This window comes from Hyperolius riggenbachi, chromosome 5, assembly GCF_040937935.1.
Source record: "Hyperolius riggenbachi isolate aHypRig1 chromosome 5, aHypRig1.pri, whole genome shotgun sequence".
Classification (NCBI taxonomy): Eukaryota; Metazoa; Chordata; class Amphibia; order Anura; family Hyperoliidae; genus Hyperolius; species Hyperolius riggenbachi.
In genome coordinates, this window is record NC_090650.1 from 397,843,400 (window position 1) to 397,865,985 (window position 22,586).

Here is a 22,586-nt window from a genome sequence, read left to right on the forward strand (position 1 = left end):
TATTTAAACACTGTGTCAAAGCAAAGTGCTAGAGAGAGTATCTGACAAATGTGCGTGCAGCTGCAGTGCAGCCTGCTTCCTGTCATTTCCGGCTTCACCTTGTGGGTGGGTCAGTCAGGTGGAACCATGTGACAACATGTGCGTGTCTACATGAGAAGGTGGGGCTCGATAGTCTACAGATAATAGGTGTAATAAATTGTACAGCTAGGTACAAAGCCCAAAAGATCTTTCATGGAAAGATCATGCCCAGTGCCACTGATGCAACAACTGCGATCTGTTGTGTGTGATCGGCAATGACCGACCTCTGTTCTAGTCCCTGATGCAGGACTTGTATCTCCCTCTCCATAGAACAGAACAGGCTGCCAAAGTTGCGTGTCTGTGCAACAACTATTCACAGGACAATCTTTCCAGGCAACAATTATTGATATAATTAATTAATAATTCATATAGCAAGCTTGTAGCATGCCCAACAAGAAAATGTAACTTCCCAAAGTAGAGGGAAGCTTCCCGATTGCCACAGGCTTCCCATATCCTCTACTACTCCACTGCAGCTGGCTGGGACCCTCTTCATGTTTGCTACCCTGTTCCTCTCTATGTATGAGCGCGGTTGTACTGCGCATGTGTATGGTCACGCTTGTACACAGAGGGAAGCATGGCCACAAGAACATACCTGACAAACTTTTGTTAGGTATGTTCAGAGGGACCCTGCGCAGCAACGATGGGCTTGGCTTGTAGATGGCTATTAGGAAACCATCTCATTTTTAGGGCCTGTTACAAGTTTGCTTTGAAGCAAATCTGTAGCAACATTAAAAAGAAGTCAGATACTCAACTATGGAGAGGAAAGGCTCTGTATCCTATAGAGCAGGCCTGGGCAAAGTTTATGTGGCACAGGCTGCATTCTTCAAATTCCACACCCCCTCCTTCCTCCCTCCCTGTAAAATTGCAAGCGGGCAGCGGGGGATTGGAAACTCGCCTCGCTCACCGATGTCTCGCTTCATCTCCATGGCAACAGGACGTCACATGACGGGACGTCAGGACGTTCCAGCGTATTACAAGCTGGCTGCTGAGGGAGGGGTGAAGGAGCGCAATCCGGCCGCCTTTGGGCGGGCCAGAAAAGAAGCGCACAGAGGCCGGATGCGGCCAGAGAGCCTTCCCTGTCTTCTCTTAGTGGAATTTCCCAGCGCTGTTCCCCTGTTCAAATGTGCCGCCTCCAGGAGCCCATGGAAGTACTCGTGTCCCGAGCGTCTCGAGGGCGCGCTCGCACAGTATGGAGCCTCCAGTCTTCGAAAGCAATCATTGACACAAGTGCTTCTGAGCACTCACAGAGGCATATTTGATCAGTTGGTCGAATACATACAACGGGGGTGACAAGGCTGGAAAAAATGGACCAAGAGAGGGCAGGGAAGGCTCTTTGGGAATAGGATCCAGAGCTTTTCCTCTCCATAGGCAAGTATCTGATTTTTTATTTTTAAACTTCACTTCAGTTTTACTTTAAGACCCCAACTTACGTGACACCAAATAACATTCTGTATGGATAGGCGCACAGCTGCAGCCAAGCACAGCAACACAAAAGGATTTTTTGAACAGTTCCGTTCCAAAGGCAATACCAATAATCCAAACTAATCGACATGCTTGCTTTCAAAACATTCCTTGTTCAATTTCAGGGTTTAACTGGGTGTTAATGTCCCCTATCACAGACAGCATTGGAGAACCCCCATCAATCGCTGCCCAATGAACTGCCTCGATCATTTATAAATAACATACAGTATCTACAGACAGAACCCCCTGCTCTGTGCTGAAAGCACCTAGCGGGTATAAACAACATGCAATCATCTGTGTACAATAATGACATGACGTGACACGTGTGCATTGTGGGAGCGTAACGTCACACCACTAATCTCACACTCAAAGGGAGAGATGGACATCAACGGTTCCCGTATGAGATATTACTTACATGGCCAACATATACGTTCCCCTTCTGCAAACACAGTGCCCCCCTAGCTACAATGTACACCGCGGATAAGAGTTATCCAGAAAATAAATATGTATTAATAGGAGACCTTCCGGTCTTCGTATCTCTATGTACAGCATTATAATACATGGTTACATCTCTTGGGTTAAAAGTGGCACATGGCCATTGGGCTCACAGAGGCCGCAGTGTGATAGATTGTCAGTCCCCTTGGGAAATATAAATACTCTCAGTCATTTCAGAGAGGAGACAAGTAAATGGCAACAGTGACAAGTTCCGTATATACTCGACTAGAAGTTTAGAAATGTAGTTCTGATACACTGAATAAAAGTATAGGGTCGACTTGTACACGAGCAACACTGAGCACACTGAGTAAGGTAAGAGTGTCATTCAAGTAACAGTGACATTCCCAGTTGCAGCAATTTACCCAGTGTAAGTGACATTTCTTGATAAAAGAAAATGCCAAAAAACACAGGTCTAAAAGTCCGGGCCGCAACAATTTACAAGGAAAGGGACAGGAGGAAAAATACGGACTGCACTTGGGGGCCTGGAGGCATTATTGGCTGCACAAAAAGCGTCTCCGGTTCCATACTTTCCCCTTTTACGGTTGCTCGTCCCTCACAGTCTCCCTGGGTGGCTCCAGTCCCCCTTAATTCATCCCAAAAGCCAGGCCGTGTTTCTTTGCGCATGCGTAGCTCGGCGTGCTCCACCATCCTGCTCCCGTCCCTGGGAGCGTTCTGCGTCTGCGCAGTACTACAGTGCAAGCGCAGAACACTCCCAGCCATGGGAGCGGGACGGGGGAATGCATCGGACCGGGCATGTGCAACAAAGCGCGACTCAGCCAGGCTTTCTGGGATTAATTATGGGGGACTGGAGCCAGACAGGGAGACGGCGAGGGACAAGCGGCCTTAAAGGGGCTTAAGGAAGCCCCATGTAAGTATGGTACCTGAGACGCTTCTTGTCTCAAGTACACTATAAAAGTCAGGCGGGGTGATTGGCTGCAATACTTTATGCAGTGCAGTCATTAACCCCACCTGGTCCCCAAGTGCAGCCATTCACTTTGCTGGGTCGACTTATATTTGAGTCAATAAACAATTCCAGCTTACAAGGGTCAAATTTTGGAGCCAACCTATATTCAAGGTTATGCGTAAATAATCTGGTGGGAAGGGGGGAGGGGGATAGGGTAGATGACTGAATTCTGCTCTGATTTATTAAAAACAAGTTCTTCTTGGAGTATCTACATGGAAATAAAATTTCTTCTTGGTAACATTCATGAACATCACTTAAAAAGACCTAATTGTATACAATGAACATTTAGGTCTTCTAACATCTTTGCTTTATAAAATGCATCCGATACTTACCTGCGGTAAATCTTTTCTAAGCTCCAACCCTTCTTTTCTTAAAATCTCTGCCATGGCAGTAGACAGTTTTGGAGTGCTATTTGGCCCTAGCAACACCTCACAATGTGACTATAATAGTGGTCACTCATTCGCGAGTCATGCCGCAATTCAGCACCCAAGCTAGTGGACAGGGTCACTGTGAGGTCACCCATGGTTCACGCTGCACTTCAGCAACCAAGCAAGTGGACAGGGTCATGGGCAGGTCACTTACTCGCGGTTCAGGCCGCACTTCAGCACCTGAGCTAGTGTACAACATTACGGTGAGGTCACCCACTCATCGTCCACGTCGCACTTCAGCACCCAAGTTACTGAACAGGGTCATGTGAAGCATGACGTGGGTGAACTCCCCATGACGCTGTCCACTGATTCAGGTACTGAAGTGTGGTGTTCTGCATAATTCGGGTTTCTAAATGCAGGGTCCCAAAATCGAACACCAACACTAGTTTTTACTCTCCACAAAGTTCCTTTGACTATCAGTCGGTCTGAGCCACAGGAAGCTCCAGGCAGGGGACCATATTAAGTGTTGCTCCTGCTATCAGAACTGATGGAGATGCATGCTGATCAGATGACAGATTTATAAGTCTCTGATTTGCTGGTCATGATTATGTGTTAAAGCAGGAAGTTATCATAGAAAATCAAAGATTGAAATGACAATGCTGGAAGATCCAACCATAGATCTCTGCCCTCACTACCATAGATTTCTGCCACCAGACTTCAGGCCTGAAATCAGAAGACCCTGGACAACCATGACAGCTTAACCATTTGCATGCCTTGGCAGGGTATTCCACTCCAGGTTTAGTTGAGCTCAGAAACATTGGCCCCTTTGTAGACAACGCTGTGAATATCATTTCACAGCCTAAATAAGGTCGGCTGAATTCTTTGCAGAGAATGAAAGCGGAAGTTGGCATAGAATAGCATTTTTGAAATATGACACTGTTTGAGGGGTGTGGCTAAATACAGACCTTCCCCAGATTACTACTCTCCAGCCTCTGCACTGATGCAGAGCGGAATGTGTTTCAGTGTTTGGGGGTGTGGCTGAACACAGACCTGCCCCAGCTGTCTGCTCCCCAGCCTCTGCACTGATACAGAGGCCGCAGTGTGACATTGTTTGGGGGTGTGGCTGAATACAGACCTGCCCCAGCTGTTTGCTCTCCAGCCTCTGCACTGATGCAGCGCCAGGTTTGTGACAGTATTTGGGGGTGTGGCTGAATACAGACCTGCCCCAGCTGTCTGCTCTCCAGCCTCTGTACTGATGCAGCACCAGGTGTGTGACAGTATTTGGGGCTGTGAGTGAATACAGACCTGCCCCAGCTGTCTGCTCTCCTGCACTGACACAGAGATGGATGTGTGACAGTTTTAGGGGGCATGGCTGAATTTACAGACCTGCCCCAGATGTCTACTCTTCTACCTCTGCACTGATGCAGAGCCTGAAGTGTGACACAGTTTGGGGGTGTGGCTAAATATAGACCTGCCCCATCTGTCTGCTCTCCAGCCTCCGAACTGATGCGAGCCGGACGTGTGACAGTGTTTGGGGCGTGGCTGAATACAGACTCGCCCCAGAAGTCTGCTCTCCTGCCTCTGCACTGAAGCAGAGTCGGGATGTATGGGCGTGGTATCAGGGCCTCATTAGATTTTCAAGAGCCTCTGAAGAAGACTAGGTGATCTCTGCTCATCTTTCGTTATCTTAATTCAGGACTGCTTTAAACAGTGCAAAGTATAGAGGAAAATAAAACAATTATTTAGATTTACAAACAGCCCCCTAATTCCATTCTAAGTTCTGTTGTGTCATGTGTCTGCACAGACCTGTCGGGAAATGTGTTTAGATTCAATTGAAACACCATTAATTGTCAGTTCATCATCAATACCCTCTATTATGTATGTGTTCAAGAACCGGTCCCCAATGATATCAGAAATAAACCTATAGTGAACAAATGATGTAGCTCAACTTCATCTGTCTTTTACAATAAACTCGATTTCTGACAACACTACACATCAGGCACTGAAGGCCAAATCAGTGTGCCGACCGGCTGGGACTTACAGTGGCCTCCTGCGTCACAAATCTTCGATACACACCAGAACCATTAACCTCCATATGGGATCGGCATCTGGCTTAAAGTGGACCTGAACTCAGAATTTCCTCTCCGCTCCAAAAGATACGCAACAGCATAATAACCCTTAAAAGTAAAATTTCTTTGTTACAGCTGGTACAAATCCTGCAATAAATATCCAATGTTACTACTTCCTGCTGTCATGGAAGCAGACATACTGTTAGCATCCTGTGCTTTCAAATGAGCTTATCTGCCATGGCAGTCCGGTGACACAGGAATTACAAACTTGTGATTAGACACAAATGAGGGGGAATCAGACGGACTAAACTCTCTAAATACATACAGGGTGCATTTCTCTATGCGTTCCTTCTGTCCTGTGCAAGAGTTCAGGTCCACTTTGAATGTACATCACTATTTATAGACAGACTATCAGAACCGATAAGCTGGAGTAAAGAAAATGCTGAGATGTATGGCAATCTCCCCTCACTGCAAAAAGCATAAAAATGTTGCAGGTCAGTTGTTGCCCGTACCCAATGACGTTACCGTTGGCCATTTTACTCAGTAAATCACTTCTCTCAAATGCCACAGGATTCCCAGGGATGTAAACAATCATCGGTGCCAAATCCACACAACCAAACATCCACAAACACGGTTACGGTTTGCAAATCATGATTGGACTAGCAGAAGTTTAAAGTGTACCCGAAGTGATATGTGACATAATGAGATAAACGTGTATGTACAATACAAAACATATTAAAAGGATGCTGTAGGGGGGTCGGGGGGAAACGAGTTGAAGTTACCCGGGGCTTCTAATGGTCCCCCGCAGACATCCTGTGCCCGCGCAGCCACTCACCGATGCTCCGGCCCCGCCTCCGGTTCACTCCTGGAATTTCAGACTTTAAAGTCTGAAAACCACTGCGCCTGCGTTGCCGTGTCCTCGCTTCCCCTGATGTCACCAGGAGCGCACAGCGCACAACGCAGGCACAGACCATACTGGGCCTGCGCAGTATGCTCCTGGTGACATCAGGGGAAGCGAGGACACGGCAACGCAGGCGCAGTGGTTTTCAGACTTTAAAGTCTGAAATTCCAGAAGTGAACCAGAGGCGGGGCCGGAGCATCTGTGAGTGGCTGCGCAGGCACAGAATGTCTGTGGGGGACCATTAGAAGCCCCGGGTAACTTCAACTCATATTCCCCTGATCCCCCCTATAGTGTCCCTTTAATCACCAAGCTGATTTACTTTGTTTTACTTAGCTGTCTGAAAGAGTCAATTTGTAGGCATGGAAGTGACGGCTCCTTGTCAGGAATATAGTAAACATCACGGATAAGCAAATTACAGCCATAAAAGTTTTCCTTGCAGAATAAAACTTCTGAGGACAGGGAGAGATGACAAAAGATCAATAAATATGTGTGCACATAATAAGGTCATAAGGCCACCATAATTATACCAATAAAGTTCAATTTATTAATACCTATTAGACAAGGTCCCCTCAATACAAAACCCTCAATACAACCCTCAATATAACATATCCCCTAATCATTAAAACCAAGGAACAATGCAGTGCAATTTAGCCATGACACATAGAGCAATTTTCTGCAGATTTCCAGATAGTCTATCTCTGGCCAGAGAGTTCAATAAACATATCATCCATCCACTCGCGCATGTATCCAACATCCACACTGCCACACTGTCTCTAAGTCCTGGGGGCCCCCACTGATCACCTATTAGGCAGGACTACCTTTGGCATCCAATCAAGGACAGTTCTCCGTATATACAAAACAAGATCCGACTTAAGATGCAAATTCTGGATAACTTGTATATTTCCAGCCTTAAGGATACAAGGTACCACTGTGGATGGGTCTCACCCGTAAGGACAGTCCCCGTTTTAGTTAGAATGGCTCCACACTCACTTTAGATGCTGTTATAACCATGGTCTCACCAAGCGTGTTGCGGATTCCGTCACCTTAAGTATTGACATGTTGCCCGCCGCGTGTGCTTCCGCATCCACGCCAACCACGCTGGTTCCTCTATCCGGGGATCGTGCGGCCAGGATGTTGTATCACTGAGTTAGCATCCGCTGTGTCGGCTAGTGCACCGCCCACCGACGCGTTTCACGCCCACATTGGGCGTTTCATCAGGGTGTGGCCAATCTGGCCGTCATGTTCATTTAAAAACAGTCCCTCGCTCCGCCCCATACAGCTCCATAGCAACAACCAAGCTTGCACAATAGCTTGTACGGTGGCTGGGATGAGTCATGCACGCCCAAAGTATGTCAGCATCGCTCCCAATTCGATGATGGCAATATGACAACAATGTCCAGTTTAAAGGGATACAAAAAGACATCCAGGGGGGGGGGGGGGGGGGTTCTTTTTCTTCCTCCACACGGCAAACATCCCATTATATATATCACATCATTGTGGCTTAGGCTACACAATCAGTGCGGATCCATGCAAACCGGTTCCGTGAGAGGGGTTACTCGCACTCTGTTCTGCGAAGGGCCCTTAAAAGGGCGTGGGGCAGGGATAGACGAGAATAACTGGCCCCTGGGGGGGTGCCACGGGATGCGGAGGGGGAGGGACATATGCGGCTCATAACCGGTTTTGGGGCCCACTGGGATGGACTATGAGAGTTACTTGGTAAATTCTGGCCCATTTTGACCTCTGATCAGGAGGTTGCTAAGGTTGTGGGGCCACGTCCACTTATGACTGCCAGAAGGGCACCGAACCTAAAGGACTATCTAGTCCACAGTGAGATACAAAGAAACCCCTCAACTTGGTTAGATCGTAGGAGACCAGTGGGGATGTTTAAATGTTCAAAATGCAAGTTATGCCCATATATTGAACGTACCAATGTGTTCCACAGTAGTGATGCTAAGACTGAATTTACCATCAGATCCTTTATAAATTGTGAAACCACCAAAGTAATATACATGATACAATGTCCATGTAATCTCAAGTATGTGGGCAAGACCAAGAGAATGCTTAAAGACCGGGTGTTGGAGCATTTTTGTAAAATAACAGGGGGTAAAGCTATAGGAGCAATCTATGATCACTATAGAGAGCATCATAATAATAGCTTGAAGGACACAACGGTAAAAGGATTGTACAGCTTGAAGATCTCAGGGAGGAGAGGTGATTTTGATGAGGTCCTGTATTGCAAGGAGGCAATGTGGATATACAAATTGGGCACTGTTGCCCCTTTTGGACTCAATGCAGAGCTCGACCTCTCCCCCTTCCTGAGATGCAATAGACATAAATAAGGCTGAGTTGCAGTCTAGTCCTAAATAAAGTCATTGGGTAATGTATGGGGTTTGCATGGATCCGCACTGATTGTGTAGCCTAAGCCACAATGATGTGATATATATAATGGGATGTTTGCCGTGTGGAGGAAGAAAAAGAACCCCCCCCCCCCCTGGATGTCTTTTTGTATCCCTTTAAACTGGACATTGTTGTCATATTGCCATCATCGAATTGGGAGCGATGCTGACATACTTTGGGCGTGCATGACTCATCCCAGCCACCGTACAAGCTATTGTGCAAGCTTGGTTGTTGCTATGGAGCTGTATGGGGCGGAGCGAGGGACTGTTTTTAAATGAACATGACGGCCAGATTGGCCACACCCTGATGAAACGCCCAATGTGGGCGTGAAACGCGTCGGTGGGCGGTGCACTAGCCGACACAGCGGATGCTAACTCAGTGATACAACATCCTGGCCGCACGATCCCCGGATAGAGGAACCAGCGTGGTTGGCGTGGATGCGGAAGCACACGCGGCGGGCAACATGTCAATACTTAAGGTGACGGAATCCGCAACACGCTTGGTGAGACCATGGTTATAACAGCATCTAAAGTGAGTGTGGAGCCATTCTAACTAAAACGGGGACTGTCCTTACGGGTGAGACCCATCCACAGTGGTACCTTGTATCCTTAAGGCTGGAAATATACAAGTTATCCGGAATTTGCATCTTAAGTCGGATCTTGTTTTGTATATACGGAGAACTGTCCTTGATTGGATGCCAAAGGTAGTCCTGCCTAATAGGTGATCAGTGGGGGCCCCCAGGACTTAGAGACAGTGTGGCAGTGTGGATGTTGGATACATGCGCGAGTGGATGGATGATATGTTTATTGAACTCTCTGGCCAGAGATAGACTATCTGGAAATCTGCAGAAAATTGCTCTTTGTGTCATGGCTAAATTGCACTGCATTGTTCCTTGGTTTTAATGATTAGGGGATATGTTATATTGAGGGTTGTATTGAGGGTTTTGTATTGAGGGGACCTTGTCTAATAGGTATTAATAAATTGAACTTTATTGGTAGAATTATGGTGGCCTTATGACCTTATTATGTGCACACATATTTATTGATCCAATGTATTGAGTGTTGGCCCCACCCCTTATCTTGGAGGGTACATTGACCAATTATCCAATAGACAATTTTGCTTTTCTTATTGAGATTTTCAGAGATGACAAAAGGCCAATAGTTCATGTATTTTAACTCTGGGACACTTAATAGGCTGACACTGATTAGAGACAGTCAAACATTCAACATACTTTGTAAATGTTTTAATATAAAAGAAAACCGTAGGATACTTCGAGTCATTTTTAGGAGTAGGAGGATAAATACAATTGTTTATCTCATCAGTTTATTTTCATCTCGGGTTCACTTTAAACATGTCACCCTACACAGCCCCCCCAACACTTGAAACGTGTTAGGGTGACAGCACTGTGCAATGCAAAGCAGCCACCCTGGCTAGTTATACATCACATTCCATTATCACTGTACAATTTTATGATTTTTTTTCAATAAATGAATGAATAAATAACACTATATTATTTTAAATAATTGCTCAGTGTTCGTATTTAACTTCTCTGCAACATTTCCTGCACCTTTTTCTGGATCCACAAACCTTTCACAAGAGTATATCTGGATCCACAGACCTTTCACAAGAGTCTATGTGGATCCACAGACCTTTTACAAGAGTCTATCTGGATCCACAGACCTTTCACAAGAGTCTATCTGGATCCACAGACCTTTCACAAGAGTCTATGTGTGTCAATGTGAAGAGATGCAGCCTGACAAGTCGTGTTTGCAGCTTTAAATGAGACCCTACGGCTCCCCTGAATTCGATCTTGTTTATCTGATGCAAGGGGTATCCCAACCCAAAAGCAAGTGCGACTGCTTTTATCGTAAGCTTGCACCAATCAGCACTAGTGGAAATGCCTCCTCAGAGGACGGTCATGCTGTATGTGCCACAGTGATAAGTAGTCACAATTTCTCACAGTTCTGGGGAATGTACGTGTAGGTCAAACCCTGGGGCCACAGTGTCAAGCACTCCCATCATGCCTTGCAGTTCCCAAGCGGCACTTTGGTCCGAGGTGGAGGTGCTTCGGGTCTTTATTGCCACAGGAAATGAAGTGGGTTGGCTCCGCGGGGGTGTGTACAAATGAGAAGGCAGGGAGGAGGCAGAAACCCCTCCTTTTATGATGAGATGTGATAGTCACGCTATATTCCTGTATTCACGTTGTCTGCTATAGTATGGCCTCCATGAAACTCGTGTCCAGGTGTTGGATCAGAGCCCGGATAAAGGACATCTCCTTCCTGGTGTTCTCGAAGATGATACGAGGGTCATCCGACTGGCAGCGCAAACAGTTGGGCGCCATGACCATGGCCAGGTTACTGACGTCCATCTTTGTGACGGCCACGTTGGCTGGCTGTACAAATACCTGAGGAGACACAAAGCAGGAGGTTCATGAGAAGGTCTCTTGTGTAACAACCAGGCCCATAAAAACAAGTTTACTCAGTAAAAGAGCGCAGCCTACAATGCAGGGGCGTAGCAAAAGCCAGACCAGGGGTGTAGCAATAGCCATAGCAGTGGCTATGGGGCCCTGGAGCAGAGGGTACTTACTGTATTCACTATTAACTTACTTGTGTTTCTCCACCCTCTGACTTTGTCTCAGTGTCCATGAACTATGTGCAGTGTTGATTGCATGAGAATGCAAATTGCCCAATTAACTCATATCCATAGGGGAGGGGCAGGTGGCATTGCTTAAGAGTGCCTACATCTGAGGGCCCCGTGAAAGTTTTGTTATGGGGTCCCATAATCTCTAGCTATGCCACTGCTACAATGACAGTTATGAGCCAATCCAATTTGAATTTCCTATAATCAGATTAGTAAAAGTTCATTTTAAATCGGTTGCTTTGGATTTCAAATTGCGCTAAAGAAAAGTATCCCTGTTTTTTATTCCATTGAAAAGAGGAAAATCTTTAAAGAAACGCAGACGTATCAAATGCACAGAAAAATTCAAAAACACTGAATGCAGAAAACTCATGGTGTGCTCCTAACCTTATTCCTATGAAGGCCAGCTCAGCAATATCATTCATGTGGAAACCTGATGCACTAGAAATACAGCAGAGTCCCTGTTATCCAGAACTCAGGCAACTGGAAGTCTCAACTAACCGGTGTGCCTGAGGGGGATAATGGAGGCAGAACTTTTGCAGTATGCAGAGTAAAAACAACGTACCGATCCTCTGAGTGCCGTCTTCTATGCATCCTGCAGCTCCCAACGGCCTTCTGGCATCAATGCACGGCTCCCGGCTTGTCACCTGACCTGATGCTGCTCAATTGACACACCGGGAGCTGTACGCAGAGAATGCAGGAAAGGCGCTGGGAGCTGCAGAATGTGTAGAAGGTAGCACCCATAAGGTAGGTTAGTTGTTTCTGCTGCTCCAGGGTGGGGGGGTGGAGGGGGGGGGGGTTAGTGTCATTTTAGCGTTGGTACAAGCAAGCGGCAAGCACATGTATCTGGCATCAGGCAATCCCCGCCTTTGTTGTATAAGAGCATTCCCCACCTTTGCCGTATAAGAATGGGCTGTTACCTGTAAAAAGCGGATGAGGTAGCACAGTACCATCTTGTTGAGCTTAGGAAGAGAGTGGACGACAGCGATGGCCGCCTCGGGGTTTTCATAGTGAGTGATGCATTCTTCATAGAATTCATGAGGGATGAGCGGCTCCTCCAGCTCCCGATACCACAGCTTCAATAACGATGCTGCAGAGACAAGACGGTAAATGAAGATCACTGACAATCGCCATGGCAACATTCACTAAAGCACACTGCTTGCACTTCCTCCCATTAGATGTGCATTTCAATGTGTCTACTTCTGCGTAATACATTACAGTAGATCAGGCTAGAGGTGGCATGTATGTTTTCTCTTGTTTTCACAGTTGCTTCACCGATTATTTGCAGGTGTCCCCGACTGATCTGCATCAGAGAAGCATTTCATTTGAACAATGTATGGCGACAATATCTCATTTGGAAACAAAGGTGTATTTTTCTCATATTGTGTTTCTGATCTACTCATTGTACTCTTAATAATTACAAGGCCTAATTTGCAAAAATAACAATAATATCCCTCCATGGCATACATATACAAAAAGCTAAGTCACCAATGTAACAATTTATGTATTCTTTTTAAAAGGTTTTTCATTGTGGGTAACTATGGGGGCAGGGTAGGGCACATAAAGGGTTAAAAAGGTTAATGGGCTGTTTTTGTTTTTTTGCTCTGCAATATGCATGTTTAGAATGCTGAAGCATTCTTAGCAAATCTAAGGTGAAAGTTAATGTTTTTACATGCTTTCATTGAATTATCAGTGCTGTTCGTTACAGCAGTGGTCATTCATGATTTAGGCATTTTGATTGGCTTTGGGAACGCATGTTACCATTTACCAATCTGAGCTCTATTGGCCGGTGACGGGCACGCGTGTCATTGTGGGACTGTAGCTGAAGTCCTGCAAGTGTAGATATACTGCATCAAAATCAACCAGTGGTTCTTATAGCCGTTTATACAATATTGTAACATTTAACAACAAAAATAAGTAATAAAAAACAGTGCTGGATATTTTGTACATGACAACAACATTGTTTGTATCTCTGAAACATTGTAACTCAAGTATTTTGTAATTAGGGGACTGTCTGAAAAGTCACAATTATTCTGAGTATTTTCTGGCTTGCTGGTGGAATAAAAGACATTTTATCGATAAGGTGTGAAAATATTAACAAGGAGAAAACTTAGGGGGAAAAAAAATTGATTTGAATAAGGAAGTCTTGAGTAAACCAGTAATCCACATTCCACTATGTATAACACATGACTCAACTTACAAACAATCTTGCAAAACAGTACTTCAGTGCAGGAATGGATACAGATGAAATGGGGCCCTAGGCAAGATAGCAGTTTTTGTCCACTGCTGATTGTTACCTGACTTTTTTAGCTAGCCACTTAATGACAAGCTGACTTATAAAAAGTCCTGCTAGAGCCTCTTAACGGTTCCAGGACGTTTTTATAAGTCAAACAGTGCTGCTGCCGCTGTGCGCGTGCACACGCCTCGCACATGCACGCTCCCGCACATGCATTCCCATGCACGTGAAAAAAGTGTAAAAAAAAAACACCATAGAAAAATACACCTTTATTTCCAAATAATATATTGTCACCATACTTTGTACTAGGGACATAATTAAAATCTTGTGATAACCAGAAGAAATAGGCTGATAAAATGTGTGGGTTTTATGCACAGTAGCAGTGTTTATATTAAAACTATAGGGAATGAAATTGGAGAAATAGTGTATTTTTTATTTTTCCCTTGTTTTTCCCTTTAAAATGCATAGAAAATAAAGTAATTACTGAAAACAAATATCAATCCCAAAAACCCTAATTGGTAGTGAAAAAATAGATATAGATCATTTTATTGTGATTAGTTGTGATTAAGCTATTGGCAAATGAAAGGGATGAACACTGAAAGGTGAAAATCGCTCTTGTCCGTAAGGGTAAAAACCGCTTTGGGTTAAAGTGGTTAGATTTGGTGGGGGCTAATATCCACCAGGCCCCTAGACTCTCTCCAGATCCTAGGCAGCTGCCTAGGATTGCCTTGTGGATGATCCAGCTCTGCTTGTGCGCAAGTAGGGGACTGCCTATATAAACAAATGGCATTGCCCAACTTTAAAATTACCCATCGATGACAGTATAAAGAAGCATGTACAAACCAATTTTAACCTCTAGATGGCAGTGTTCTAGCACAGATCAAAAACAAACAAATTAATCCTAGTTTCTGATCCCACTTTGTTCACTGCACAGTCACAGGTTTGTAATTACAATGCTTACAATGGAAATAGATTTCACAAAAATGAGGTATACTAAATATTACTACACAGTAGTGTGCATACAAGCGTAATGAAGTTTTACGGACAATTCAAGGCCATGGTTCCAAAGCGCCAAGTATAGACCTCTGATGTTCCATACACTACAACCCACCTCAGCCACAGCAATGCAAGGAACCCCTAGCCAGTGATGGATTAAAGTGAACCGCCAGACTAAAAATCTACTCAGCAGCACTGAAAAGGCTTGGTGTTTCTTTAACAGCTTCACAGCATCAGAACTTTGTTTTTCTTACCCAAGCCTCATTTTTAGCTTCACAGAAAAAAACTGCCCGGGCATTTTTCCCTGATGCTGTGCAAAGCATGATGGGATTTCTGATGATGTTCTCCTTTTGTTCTGTTTTGGTGCAATTTTTTTTTTCCAATTTTGAATTTGAGATTTGAAGTCTAGCTCGCGCAGCTGGGAGGGGTTATCAGGACACAGGACAGTTGGAACTGTGTCTCATGCTCCCCGTCACCTCCTTTCAACCAAAAAGATGGCTGCCCCCATGAAATCACAAACATTTGCCTGTTCTTTTAAAACAGGGTGGGTAAGAGATATTACCTATTTTAATGAACATAACTAATGTAACTTAATGACAGTATGTTTGTTTAGGCTGAAGTTCCCCTTTAAGATGAAATGAGACCCTAGGTAAAGTAGTAGATTTAAAGCCCTATTGTGGCCTTTTTTGGTCAAAGGTGGCAGGTGGGCCCCTTGACATCCCCTAGGCTCCAAGCACCTGCCTAGGTTGCCTGGTGGATGATCTTGCTCTGCCCCTAGCCCCACAGTAAGAACACAATTATCAAATGTTGCAAGATAGCGGTCACATGCCTGCTCTGTCCTCTGCACCGCGGCCTAACAGGCACAGTAACGTGATGTACACAAGTTCTGAACTCACAATACCCCTTCCCTACGTTTTCCCATTATTTAAGAAGGGCAAAAAAAATCAGATCCAGGAAATTATAGACCTGTAAGCTTAACATCGGTTGTATGCAAACTATGTGAGGTGTTACTAAGAGATACTATACAAGCATCAGCATGGTTTACTAATGGCAGGTCCCGTGGGATGTTCAAGGCTTTAGAAATCTTTTTGTAGCCTAAGCCTGCTTTAAATTTCTCAATAACTTGATTCCTGACCTGTCTTGTGTGTTCTTTGGACTTCACGGTGTTGTTGCTCCCAATATTCTCTTAGACAACCCCTGCGGCCCTCACAGAGCACCTGTATTTACACTGACATTAGATCACACACAGGTGCACTCTAATTAGTCATTAGCACTCATCAGGCAATGTCTATAGGCAACTGACTACACTCAGATCAAAGGGGGCCGAATAATTATGCACACACCACTTTGCGTTATTTATTTGTAAAAAATATTTGGAATGATGTATGATTTTCGTTCCACTTCTCATGTTTACACCACTTTGTATTGGTCTTTCATGTGGAATTCCAATAAAATTGATTCATGTTTGTGGCAGTAATATGACAAAATGTGGAAAATTTCAAGGGGGCCGAATACTTTTGCAACCCACTGTACATTAGAGGGCAATATAAAAGCTTGGCGGATGAGCTTTTTATCCCTAAGCCTTCACAAAGGACTAGAGGACATGATCTGCGCATGGAGGAAAACCGTTTTAGCCATTTATTTAGCAAAGGGTTCTTTACCGTAAGAGTGATTAAGATGTGGAATGCATTGCCACAGGAAGTAGTTATGGCAAATTCTATATCTGCATTTAAAGGGGGCTTAGATGATTTCCTTGCAATGAAAGACATCCATGGCTATAATTACTAGGTAATGAATGTCCAGTGGTATTGATCCCAGTGGTGTTGGTAAGGATTTTTTTCCCTTTTGGGGATAATTGGACCATGCCTTGTAAGGGTTTTTCGCCTTCCTCTGGATCAACAGGGATATGTGAGGGAGCAGGCTGGTGTTGTATTTTGTTTTCTGGTTGAACTCGATGGACGTACGTCTTTTTTCAACCCAAATAACTATGTTACTATGTAACTTATCCACATGCTGGTAGCAAGCGGAGTCAGGTTAGCACACCTTTTTCTCAATACAGTGTTCGTTTTATTGCATAAGTCAGCACAGACTTGTGCTTCAAGTTTCTGATGACTTATGTAATAAAACGAATACTGCATTGAGGAAGAGTTGTGCTAACCCGCTTGCTATCTTTGATTTTCTTGGGTGACGTGGCTTAGAGCCCAAGATTAAGCACCCAACATTTGGGCAAGGTGTGCCACTACAGAAACTCATTTTACATTATCCACATGCTGGAATCAGGAAATTTCGGGGCAGGATGGGCATCTAAGGCCACGTTCAAAGTGACCGTTGTGTTCCCTGTGATTGCAGGATCGCAATGGAAAGTGGCGCATGTTACCTGCATATGTCTCCTCCTACCGGTGTCCTCTTCTCTTCCTGGTCATGTGACAAAATCTGGAGTTCACACACTATAGTTCAGGACGCATACACCAGGAGGAGGAGCCTTGTGGCATGAAGTAAGACCACTGGACGTGAGAGAACATGCACCAGCAGGATAGGTGAGTGCTGCCAACACTTTGCTTCGGTTCTAGCAAATCGAACGTTGCTAGTGACGTGCTTTACAACCTGTCACCAATTTTTCTGTCATGTGTGATTGACCAAGTCAATTGATTTCAGATGGAAATCAATTCCTCAAGCATCGATTTCTAGCAGATTCGTCCACAGTTACTGAATCTGCCGGATAGCGGCAGGTAAAATAGTCTAGTGTATGGTCCCTTATTCACCTCAGCTAATGAAAAATCTTGGAAGATGAATTTGGGCTTCAATATAGAGACCCACAGTGGTGAGAAACAGCAGATGTAGGGTAGAGATGGCCCGAACGGTTCGCCGGCGAACTTTGGTGGTTCGCGATTGCGGAGAACCGCAAACTTTTTCGGAAGTTCGGTCTGCCCCTATACTACATCATTAGGGTCAACTTTGACCCTTTACATCACAGTCAGCAGGTACATTGTAGCCAATAAGGCTACACTCCCTCCTGGAGCCCCACCCCCCTTATATTGCTAAAAAAAAAAAAGCACCCCTCAACAGCTCTTTTTAGAGCTAATCTTGTTCTTGTGATCTTTTTTTTTTTGTGGCCCACTTGCATTATATACAGCCCTGTCAGTCAGTCACAGCTGGCTTTTGGCCCCTTGGTGATAATTCCTACTGTGCCACTGCCAGGCCCAGCACATTCAGTGACTACCTGTGTGTGTGACAGGCAGCTGCACATTTGTAATCCCAATCACTGCACCTGTTCACTGTTCAGTGCACCTACCTACTTACCTATGTGAGCGCACGCATTGTTAATACCACCAGTCATTGCACCTGTTCACGGTACCTGTGTGTGTGACAGGCAGCTGCACATTTGTAATCCCAATCACTGCACCTGTTCACTGTTCAGTGCACCTACCTACCTACCTACCTACGTGAGCACACGCATTGTTAATACCACCAGTCATTGCACCTGTTCACGGTACCTGTGTGTGTGTGTGACAGCTGCACATTTGTAATTCCATTCACTGCACCTGTTCACTGTTCAGTGCACGTACCAACCTACGTGAGTGCATGCATTGTTAATACCACCAGTCATTGCACCTGTTCACGGTACCTGTGTGTGTGTGTGTGACAGCTGCACATTTGTAATTCCATTCACTGCACCTGTTCACTGTTCAGTGCACGTACCAACCTACGTGAGTGCATGCATTGTTAATACCACCAGTCATTGCACCTGTTCACGGTACCTGTGTGTGTGTGTGTCAGCTGCACATTTGTAATACCAATCACTGCAGTGCATACCTGTAACCTGTTTAGTGCACCTATGTGACTGCAAGCAGTGTAATATACCACCAGTCACTGCACCTGTTCACGGTACCGGTGAGTGACAGCTGCACATTTGTAATACCAATCACTGCACCTGTTCACTGTTCAGTGCACCTACCTACCTACCTACGTTAGCGCACGCATTGTTAATTAGTTGTTAGTAATTGCACCTGTTCACGGTGTGTGTGTGTGTGTTTGTGTGTGTGTGTGTGTGTGTGTGTGTGTGTGTATGTGTGTGTATGTGTGTGTGTGTGTGTGTGTGTGTGTGTGTGTGTGTGTGTGTGTGTGTGTGTGTGTGTGTGTGTGTGTGTGTGTGTGTGTGTGTGTGTGTGTGTGTGTGTGTGTGTGTGTGAGAGACAGCTGCACATTTGTAACACCAATCACTGCAGTGCATACCTGTAACTTGTTCAGTGCACCTACGTGACCGCAAGCAGTGTAATATATCACCAGTCACTGCACCTCTTCACGGTACCTGTGTGCGACAGCCGCACATTTGCAATACCAATCCCTGCATACCTGTTCACTGCACCTGTGTGACCGCACGCTGTTTAGTATACCAGTGCGTGCATACCTGTTAACTGCACCTGTGTGACAGCTGCACATTGTATTGTAATACCAGTCACTGCATACCTTTCACTGCACCTGTGTGACTGCACATTGTATTAGTCAAGTCAGTGCATACTTTACACTTCCCCCCCCCCCCCGCCGATATGGACAAAACAACAGGCAGAGGCAGGCCACCCGCCAGGTCTGTTTGAGGTCGTGCTGATGTGATTTCGTGCGGCCCAGGACCACAGTACACTGCTCAGAAGAAGGCACGTCCCATCAACTCCCAAGAGTTAGGACGTGGTTGACTATTTAACACAGAACACCTCATCTTCCGCAGCCAGGGTATAGGCACAAAGTGGCGGAAAGGTTTCCAAATCACCAGAAGGCAGAAAGGATGCAGTACTTGCAGAAAAAGCTAGCAACTATGCTTTACAGTGCATTTAAGGGTGATGTCACAGCACAACGGAATAAAGGTGCCACTGCCATTAATCCTCCTCCTCCCATGTCCACGCAGGCAAGGACAGGACGCTCTAGAGATCTCATGGTGATGTCGAACATGCGCACATTCTTTAGTCCAACGTCTCTCCTTAGCCCTCCCGGATTCCACCCTCCACCAATGCCTGGACTGGCAGGTAGCCGACTACCTGACCTTAAGTGTGGATGTAGACACTGTGAGCAGCGATGAACCCTTGGACTACTGGGTGCGCAGGATTGACCTGTGGCTAGAGTTGTCACAATTTGCCATCCAACTTCTGTCTTGCCCTGCCTCAAGCGTCATGTCAGAAAGGACCTTCAGCGCAGCTGGAGGCATTGTCACTGAGAAGAGAAGTCGCCTAGGTCACAAAAGTGTTCAGTACCTCACCTTTATCAAAATGAATGAGGCATGAATCCCGGAGGGTTACTGCCCGGCCGAAGACTAAGTCAATCCCCACACACACAGCATCTCTGCCTGCATGCTGTGTGACTGCCTGCCTCAAGACTTAGTCGCTCCCCACACAGCACCTCTGCCCGCAGGCCGCTTGACTGCCTTCTCCGCCACCACCAACATGGTCCAGGACTCTAGGCGGATTCCTGAATTTTAAGGCTGCTAGCAGCGGCCGCTATAATACTTTTTCTGGTGCGTGTACATGCCTGCCTAATTTTTCTGGCTGCACTGCAGCTGCAACAACAAAACAAAAAGGCATGTACATGTGTCAATTCCCCTTCGTGATCCTTACCTAGCTGCGGTGAAGGGTCTTGCGTATCACAATGAAGCAATGACCGCCGGCTTTAGGAGTGTGTTGGGGTTGGGGGGCACACCTGACCCAAGAAGATAGATAATAAGGTTGTTGCTTCATTGTGGACAGACCAAATTCGATCAGCTGGACATTCAGTCACTGTTGTTCTGTCATTCAGCTACCTCAGCCCGACCATATGAGCTTCAAAACCGCCACAGCCTGCACTCTGGCCATGGTGCGCACCAATCCGGCATGGCCGTCACTACATAAACAGCTGTTTGCGGTGCGTTACACAGTGAGTTTAGTCTGTCAGTGTGAAGCAGTACACTAATTACACTACCTGATTGATGTATACACATGCAAGATGTTTAAAAGCACTTTAGGTCTCATTTAGCATTCATTGTGATTTCTGCCCTTAAAAACCTGCTGTGCGTCAAATCCTGATTTTTCCCCGGGACTTTTGGCGGGTATCCCACTACCGCCATGCCCCCCTCCAGGTGTTCGACCCCTTGAAACATCTTTTCCATCACTTTTGTGGCCAGCATAAAGGTTTCTAGTTTTCTAAAGTTCGCCTCCACATTGAAGTCTATTGCGGTTTGCGGAAGTTCGTATGTTCGCGAACGTTTGCATAAGTCCGAAAATCGGAGGTTCGGGCCATCTCTAATGTAGGGAAAGTTGGCATCAGTTACACCACTGATGTACACAATAAATAGACTGCTGTTAAATGGAAAATATTTGTAAACAACTATCAGTCCGAATGGTCCTCAGATCTCTGCAGGAAAGCCATATCAGCCATGCATTGTAATCGAGTTTTTGATTAGGACAATTTGGCATCGATTTAGAATACTCATTTAATAATGTAGTTTATTCTTTAAAGCGGACCAAAACCAAACTTTTTTTTAATTCAAAATATTTAGTTGCACCACTCTGACACATACAAAGATAAATAAACACTCCTTCAAGCCTATGAGCATTTCAGTGCATGCTTTTCACCCTTCTCTTTTCATAACTAGGGTTATACAGGTGGCAGCCATCAGCAATTCCTCCTTTGCCGGACACCTCCTACTCCACCAGTTTGCTGGATTCTGTCCCGGCAATATGAAAAGAAGGGAGGGGTTCCTCCAATAAATGTAAAATATTTTATATTTCTCATCATACAGCTGAAAAAAGGCTGCTATTTATTATTATAATTTAGAAAATAGATGTTATTTCTGAAATCTTGTATTTTTAATTTGGGTCCACTTTAAGGCTGCATCTGAGCTGTTGTCTATCAGCAACTTTGCATACAGATTTTGGCCACAGGGCATGAAGGAATGATTGATTTGCATGACTCCACTTACTGCGCTTAGATGAAAGCACTTGTTTGTCTATTTTTATTGGTGGGGGGGGGGGGGGGGGGAGGATTGTGCTAAACAAAAAATATCTGTTTTAAGAGGGCAATGCAATATTAAAATTCAAATCTAAAATGTTACATATCACAAACGGCGCAGTTGGTTTGCAATGTGAATAAATTAAATGAAAAGAACACGCTTGATGTTGGCAAAAAACTTAGCCGGCCTAATGAAGTCTTTGTTCCGCTGTCCAGAGACCCGACTGATTCTGCCACTTTCCCATACTCTCCACAAAGTTTCCTAATCTAGTAATAAAGGTCACAATTCAATGAAAGTGTGAGGAAGGCGCAGCGATCCTCGGGTACGCTCTAGCTGAACGCCATCTGTTTGCGTTACGCCATCTCTGCGGAGGCACATTTTTCATGTCTGGCACTGGAGCAGAGCGTAGATAGCTTGCCTCTAATTGGAAGCCACCTGCAGAATGCAAAGCTGTCTTCCCTGTCCTCTAACTGTCACCAAGTGCCCGGCGCTGGCCGGAGGCAGATACCACACTCTTAATACAGACCTTAAAGGACCACTACCGCAAAAAATTCTAAAATTCAAAAAGCATTAAAACTCAAATAAAAAGTACGTTTTTCCGAGAGTAAAATGTGCCATAAATCACTCTTATCCTGTTTCTGTCACCAGTAGGAAGTAGAATTCTGACAGAACTGACATGTTTTGGACTAGTCCATCTCCTCATGGGGGATTCTCAGGGTTTTACTTTATTTTTAAAAGCACTTTGTGAATGACAATTGCTACATCCAACTGCTAAAATAGTGTGCAAACAGGTAGGGGGTTGGTCTGCATCTTTGTACAGATCCTTTCTAGGGAGTGCTTTTGTAAAGAATAAATTAAATACAGAGATAATCCTATGTAAAGATGGACTAGTCAAAAGCCTGTCAGTTCTGTCAAATTTCTAGTAACTATGAAATTGGGTGCCGGAGTTTGGCTATAATATAGCTGAACTCTGATCATTGGCGCAGCAGGGATGTGGAATCAGTGCTTATA

At 45.1% G+C, this 22,586-nt stretch overlaps 1 protein-coding gene across 2 annotated transcripts in view; it reads right to left on the minus strand.

Annotated features, from left to right (window-relative positions):
- Positions 1 to 9,961: 9,961 nt before the first annotated feature.
- The window catches only part of ARHGAP39 (Rho GTPase activating protein 39), a 314,835-nt gene continuing 302,210 nt past the window's right edge, over positions 9,962 to 22,586 (minus strand). For both annotated transcript variants that reach the window (XM_068237894.1, XM_068237893.1), the window contains 2 exons: positions 12,291 to 12,460; positions 9,962 to 11,137 (listed from right to left, as the gene is read on the minus strand). In XM_068237894.1, coding sequence (XP_068093995.1) covers positions 10,943 to 11,137; positions 12,291 to 12,460 — 365 coding nt within the window. In that variant the 3' untranslated portion in view covers positions 9,962 to 10,942. The remainder of the gene's footprint in view (positions 11,138 to 12,290; positions 12,461 to 22,586) is intronic.